Source organism: Camponotus floridanus, unplaced genomic scaffold (assembly GCF_003227725.1).
Source record: "Camponotus floridanus strain SB8 unplaced genomic scaffold, Cflo_v7.5 scaffold151, whole genome shotgun sequence".
NCBI classification, from domain to species: Eukaryota; Metazoa; Arthropoda; class Insecta; order Hymenoptera; family Formicidae; genus Camponotus; species Camponotus floridanus.
This window is the reverse complement of record NW_020229272.1, coordinates 19,113-27,144: the sequence shown is the minus strand read 5'-3', so window position 1 is coordinate 27,144 and position 8,032 is coordinate 19,113. Positions and strand designations below refer to the sequence as shown.

Below are 8,032 nucleotides of genomic sequence, written 5' to 3'. Positions count from 1 at the left end.
TTTCTATCGCGCTAAAGTTATAATCCATTTTCTTTATTATTATTTATCTGTCTGTAACATATTTGAATAAAGATAACATTAAAAACAAAATCCAATCAGAACATTCGTGTATTCATTTTTATATAATATAAATAATTAAAATATAAAAGTAGAGGCTCCAAACTAATAATTTATAATAGAAAAATTAATAATAAAACAGGACCAATTTGAGCCTGAACGCAATAAACGGTGTGTAATGTTAAATTGTATTTATTATCGAGTTACGTGTAATTAACTTGACCATATGTTTCGATCCTTTTGTGGATTTTTTTACTAGTACAATATAAGAAAGAAAATAAATAAATCGTTACAGATTAAATGATTGAGCGATACACATAAATTTAAGGTGATGAGAGCCGTAGATAATAATAAAAAATTATAATCAAATATGATCAAACTATGAATCCAAAAAAAAAACGGACGATAGAAATGATATGTTATGAGAAATTGATGTAATAGTATTTATGTAAGATATTTTATGAAAATAATGTCATAAAAATAATAATTAATCCGTGAAAATTTTAATATAATTATATTTTCTGTAACTATACAGTTATAGCAAAGTGTACAACATATTTTCGACATTTTAAAAATATTTACTTGTTTTATAATAGAAATTTTTCTAAAAAATTATATTATAAGAAAATAGTATTGTTCCTACGGTTATTTAATATAATAATATAAAAACAATACGCCTTGATAGACAATATACACTTTGATATTCCCTATGAAAATTTTACATAGAGCAACTTTGTCTCTTGATATAAACGGATTCTGATGACCTAATCTTATCTGGAATTGTTTATCGTAGACAATACATCGTATATAAGTATGTAAGAAAATTATGTCGATTGAAAATAAATACATTTATATACATTATATAACTTTATTCGTTTGTAACATGTTTTCAGTTTTAATATATTCAAAAAGATTCAAATGATTAGTATTATGCACAAAAAAGCAGACTTACGCACTAAAGATGGACTTCTTCAATATTTATTTCTCTTGCATAACAATTTTTTTGAACAATATTTTATAAACGGAATCTTATTTACGAATTTTTTTATGAATGGACATCTTATTCTCACATTGCTTTCGATGTCAGTCATTATTATACAACGTAGTCGACTCATTAGATTAGAATGATATATGTAAATGCAAAACTTGCTATTATATAGCTTTCGAGAGACATTGCGGATAACCTTAGTCATGACAAATTGTAAAGGTGATGATCTTGAGTAATATTCAAAAGTTTTAAGCGCGCTGTTTATATAAAAGTTATGAACAAAAAAAGTTTTATAAATAGAACATTTTGTTTCTGATACGATGTATATATTGGGTTAAAAAAGTCTGGACACGGTCGAATGTCATGATAAGGAAGAGTTTTACTAGAAAGTGTTTCAGACGAAAATTGTATAACTTTGAGGGGGACATAATATGGTGCCATTGGTTTGACTTTGAAGAGTTATTTGAAGGTCACATAAAGGTCATCTTCAATTTCTTAAACGCAACCTATTCTTTCTTATTACATATTCATGTAGCTTGTCTCAAGAGCTTTCCAAAACATTATAATTAAGTTAGTTTTTAAGTACTTTCCGAGTTATGAGGCTTGAATCATTTAACACTTTATCACTTAATTTTACATAAAACATAAAATATCTTGTAAAATATTTATTTCTCGATTATCTTACCTTAATATTTTCATATACAAACTAATAAGAGGAATCTAATGATGTAACGAAAACACATAGTTGTTTTGAAGAAAAAATATGTAATTGTTAATTGCAAATTATTTTATTTTTCGTATTTTCATTTCTTTCGTGTGTGCAATAATATTTGTAGATAATCATGATATAGGCAAAAGAAGCTGTCCGCATAATATTGTGCGCAAATGAAGCAGTTGGCAAACAGGATCCCCACCCATTAAGAATAATATCTGATTATTATTAAGATCTTGAATTGAAGAACGGTTATAAATGATATGAGCTTCACATTTATCTTATTAGTTCGCTTAAATTTATTGCACTGAATTATGTACTTCCATAACGCAATTTGTGATTTCATTTTAATGATTTGAGTTGTGTTTCGATCGTCGCATCATATTATCTATCAGGTAATCTGTATAATATTTGTACAAAATAAAATTTTATAACATTTTTTTGCAAAATTTCAGTGTTTAATACTGATTAATTAGCGAAAACGTGGTGTTAACAGAAATTATTTCAAATACTATGAGTCCCTAGTTTTGTCTGATATTGCAAAAATTTTATTAATTAATATTATATATTAATTATTAATAATAATATAATATTAATGTATAATAATATTTAAACAGAAAAAAATTTCAAAATATTTATTTGTTTATGACAGAATTTGCAAATACTTTAATTACTTTATAACTTCGGTTTATTACAACTTTGTATCATTGCATATCAATAAAAGTATTTTCATTGATTTAAGATATTTATAAATAAGTACAGAAATGAGCTTTAATCGGATATTATGATATGACCTTAAGAACGTGTTTTACAATTATAGAATAAATAAAATTATAAAAATACTTATAAATTATAAAATTATGAAATTATAGAAATAATTAATGTTAAATATATGACATATAATAGATTTATGATGTTAACACCGCCTTAATATTATAATACTATTAAATACAGTTAAGATGTTGCAGTAGAAATCTGGCGAAATTTTATATTATACAATAGAGAAACAATTGCAAAATGGCAGATTAAACATTTTTTTATTTGATTAACAAATGTATTGCATATGTAATATTTTTTCCTGGAATGATAAATTTATCATATCTTTTATATCTTGATTAAATTATTAACTACAAAAAATATGCGATTAATGTATTACAATGATATTTTATTTTCCCTCTCTCTCACTTTCTTTAGCATTAATATTCTTTAGAATATCAAGATACTTGCCAAGTTTGTCGAAAATCAAATATCTCCTTTCATATGTATCAAAAAATATTTATGTAATACATATGATCCAAGAATAAAAAAAACCAATAAACAGAAGAAGGTTCAGATTACTTAGATGGTCAAGAATATCAGATTAAGAAACGATGTTTACTATATCGATATTATGTATGTTTATTTTATTGATATATTATTTATATAATAAGTATTACATAAAGTATAAAAGAAACTGGCAACTCATTAAATTTATACCGCAACCACCGGGTATACCAATTGCTGGCAACGCGTTCCAAACGCATATTTCGGAAGGTGAATACAAAATTTTTAATTTATTCATATTAATTAATAAATGATCTGTTATTTATAAAAATTAAATTTATAAATCATGTACTTTGAAACATATACTTATCAAAATACATACAAATTTCTTATCTGAGCACTTTTCTCTACAACAATTACTTGTTTAATTAAAAAATACAATTTTCTTTATTATATTTTCAACGTATTTGAAAGATGGAATAATGTTGAAAATAAAATTAATCCCATCAAAATTTTTGTACATTAATATTTATAATATAATTTTCAGAAGAAAAATGGAAGATCCTCTGTGCATTTTCTAATGTATATTATCCCATTTTTAAAATTTCGATTTTTTCCATTTTTATAGTGTTTATTCGTCATCCAGATGATTTAGAGGTAATAAAAGAAGTTCAATTTTCCATAGACATTACGAATTAACAAGCTTTTAAAAACTTGCGATTCATAAGAAGATTTTTACTCAGAAGAATATGTTTCTTCTGAGTAAAAGGATAATAAGAAGATAATAAAAATTCTAAAAAGATAATAAGAAAAAATATTCCTAATTAATGAGACTAGATACAAATTTAAGATACAATTATTATTTATGTATATATTCAATTCAATGAGATATAAGGAACAGTTTCTCTTTTTTATTTTCTCATGTTTTCCATGATTTTAGACGATATTAAGTAGCACAAATCATATCGAAAAAGGTTTTTTCTATGACGCATTGCATCCTTGGCTCGGCACAGGACTTTTCACTAGCAAAGGTAAGTAATTAAAAGATTACAAAGTAATATCGTGCGATATAAAAAAAATAAATGTAGGATAATAATATTTTTTATTGTCTTTCTGACAGTAATATTACATAATATTATTTGTATTTTGTTATAGTATCTTGTTTTTGTTATAGGAGTTAAATGGCACACGCGGCGAAAAATATTAACACCTACATTTCATTTTAATATATTGAACCAATTTGTTGATATCTTAATGAAAGAGGGCGATTGCATGACTAAATCTTTGATAGATGTTGGAGGGACAGTAGTAAAGGATTTATTGCCATTTATTAGTGAACATACGCTAAACGCGATATGCGGTAAGGCTATTGTAAAATTCTCATTGTACATTATGAGCAGGAATTTCATTTTGAACGGGATCGTTTTTCAAGATTATAAGATAATAAAAAAGATAACTTCTTCTTATACATACATGTATCGATAGATGGACAGATAAGTAATATCTGTTTTTTATACTTAAAACTATCTATTAAATATTCAGCTGTAATAATCTTTGACTGACTTTATTTATATCTTATAAAATAAATGTATTTGTAGAAACCGCCATGGGTGTCTCTTTACGAACTCTCGGCGAATTCCAGCAACAATATCGAAATGCAATTCACGACATGATCGAATTGGCATTTTATAGGTAATTTATATGGGTGCAGTAAATATACATAATTATGTAATATGTTTATCATCTTTCAAGATATGATTTTGATACATATACACAGTAAAACATAAAATTTTAATTATAATAATATTTTTCACATGTCCACTCTAAATTTTAGGTTAAAATATCTCATTCGTCGTATGTTACTTATTGATAAATTAAAAATGTTAATTGACACAATGCTTTACATTTATTTTTGTTATTGTGACTTTAAGTGTAATGTAAAAATAACATACAAATTAAATAAAAATTACATGAAAAGAAAGTTACAATAACTCGTAATAATTGTTATAGGACATTAACATATGATAGTAATTATTTTACTTTAAATTATTTGTAATAGAAGCATTTGATTTTAAGAAATTTAATTTTTTTGTATTCTAAAGTTTAGGATTATTTGAAGATTTACTTTAACTTTTCTTGGAATGTTAAACTGACTTTGAGACATGTTGATTCTTTAAAATGATTATGTTAAAAATACTCAAAATAATATTTCATTCGTAAAAGACATGTACAAAATGTTAAGTTATAAAGTTGACGTAAATGTAACATATTGAAACGTTATAAAAATAATACCATATCAGTTGTATGTTAATTTTACATTAAAGTACTAATCAAAACGTGGTAATACAAGAAAATTTTAATCTGGACGCACAATTTTTTACTGTTTATATATATGTATATATATATATATATGTATATATATATATATCAAAATTATTTTAATAATATCTTAAAAGTTTTCTTATAAATATGTTACACATTAATTATAAGAAGATAAATAATTAATAAGGATGTCAATTCGTTTAAACGGGCAAATTACAATGAAAATATATTATTCATTGCTAAATATTTATCATTATAAAATAAACATTATTTTGAAATGATAAAAAAATGGGTAATGTTAGGACATGAAAAATTAAACAAAATAAACTGTATAACGACATCTAAGGAGAAATTATTTTTAATTTAAAAATTATAACTGAAACAAGAGTACAATGTTTTGAAAGTTCCTATCGTTTTCGTAACAAATATAATTTAAAATTTTTAATTTCTTGTACATGATTATTTAAAGATTACTTTGACATATTAGGACAGGTTTAAATAACATTTTAAAAGTAAGGCTTTTATAAAATTACATTGTTATTGTAATTATAAGACTTTATTGAATTACTGTTCAGAGCATTCAGGCCTTGGTTTCGCAACAATATGATATTCTCATTATCATCACAAGGAAGAAAGCAAAAAAAAATTCTAAAAATATTGCATGGATTTACGGAAAAAGTGGGTAATATAAAAAATTTTAATTTAAATTCTTTAAATATTTACTTTTAAAATTACACTATTATTAATATAAAAAAATCACTGTAAAAGTTTGTATCTATGTACGTAGATTATTGCGGAAAGAAAACTTTATCACGAACGTACCAATGGTCAATACTTAAAAAACCTTGAAAGTGATAAAGAAGCGACGACAAATGATGTCGAAGCGTTTGGAAGTACGTACGATCAGAGTTTCTAATTTTTTGATTGCTCAATCTAATATTATAAATTATACTTATAGTATTTATACTAAACATAATCACACGTAGAAGTACAATATATATTTGCTGTAAAATTAAATCATTATTTGTAATAGAATTTAAATTTTAATCAAAAAGTGTTTAAAAATTAAAGAACAACGCGCAAAAATGAATTTGTTTCTAATATGCTTTTTTTTAGTTAAAAAAAAGCGGTTAGCCATGTTGGACCTTTTATTAGCGGCATCTCAAGAATATTCTTTAACTGATTTGGACATCAGAGAGGAAGTTGATTCCTTTATGTTCGCAGTACGTATCTGTAATCTTCTTTTATTAATCTTTTTTTGTACATATTATCTAAGCACATATAATATATGATGATTACAGGGTCATGATACCACAGCGACGGGTATAATGTTTACTTTATTACTATTAGCTGAACATAAGGATATTCAGGTACGTATTTCTAAATATATTGCGATACATTATTTAAATTACAATTTTTAAATGGCAAGTTCTGTTATGTTACAATATATTTTTTCAATATTAGTAAATATGTATATCACTTTATTTTTTATTTTGATTTTTAAGAATTTACTTACATCTATGTAAATAGTAAGTAGAATATTAAGAAATATATTTAAATTATTATGGATGACATAGGAGCGTGTGAGGCTTGAAGTCGAAGATGTGATGCAAGAGAATGGAGGGAAACTTAACATGAGATCACTGCAAAATTTATCATATTTAGATAGATGTTTAAAAGAAGCGTTACGTTTGTATCCCAGCGTGCCTACACTATCACGATACACTGGAGATGATGTAAAATTACGTAATTAATCACTTTTTTCCTATATATATCTTTGAATATGTTATGTAGCACAGAATATATTATGGAATGTAAAATGATATTAATGTATTAATATTTTAAGAATACATTATGAACATTTCGTTTTTCTCAAAATATCCTTTTTTGTAAATTTTAATAATTTTTAAATTTTATAACATGCTTTCCAGAATCATATGTCGTACCCGCTGGAACGTTTGTAGCGCTTAATATCTACGCAGTTCACAGAGATTCTAATTTTTGGCCAAATCCAGATGTATTTGATCCGGACAGATTCTTACCCGAAAAGATAAAGAATCGTCATCCTTATTCTTATATACCTTTTAGTGCAGGGTCAAGGAATTGCATAGGTTAGGTTAGGTTGCAATTATTGTTCCTCTTTATGTCGATCAATTTTAATAAATTTTGATATTGTAGGTCAACGATTTGGTCTCTTGGAGATGAAAGCTATAGTAGCTCCGTTGGTGCATAATTTTTGTTTGGAACCCGTTGAGTATTTGAAAAATATTCAGTTCAAAGCGGATGTAATTATTCGTCCTACTCATCCAGTTCATGTGAGATTCATCCCAATCACATGCAAACGAAAATCGTTTAAAACTAACGCGGATGCTACATAAGTGTAATAAATTCAGTGTACCGCATTGAACAAATTGAAGAAAATAGTTAAGGATATTACATGTTCTATTTTATAATTAAAATATTACATATATATATATATATATATATATATATATATATATATTGTGTATATATATATATATATATATATATATATATATATATATATATAGACATTATATTTGATCAAAATATCAACACAGAATGTCTTATGAATCAAATCCTTCTAAATCGATCGAAAGATCAATAAAGTTTACTTATATTAAGGCAATATATATGTATGAATTTTATGATAAATAACGATAAATAAC

The 8,032-nt window shown here is 24.7% G+C and overlaps 1 protein-coding gene across 1 annotated transcript; it reads left to right on the top strand.

Annotated features, from left to right (window-relative positions):
• Positions 1–2,055: 2,055 nt before the first annotated feature.
• Positions 2,056–7,768, top strand: LOC112637294 (cytochrome P450 4C1-like). The gene is made up of 13 exons (XM_025406683.1): positions 2,056–2,152; positions 2,952–3,290; positions 3,568–3,677; positions 3,961–4,051; positions 4,195–4,380; positions 4,619–4,712; positions 5,918–6,020; positions 6,130–6,235; positions 6,459–6,565; positions 6,644–6,712; positions 6,920–7,088; positions 7,274–7,453; positions 7,521–7,768. Exons 2-13 carry the CDS (start codon positions 3,128–3,130, stop codon positions 7,718–7,720), a joined length of 1,578 nt encoding a protein of 525 aa, XP_025262468.1. The 5' UTR covers positions 2,056–2,152; positions 2,952–3,127; the 3' UTR covers positions 7,721–7,768.
• Positions 7,769–8,032: the final 264 nt, after the last annotated feature.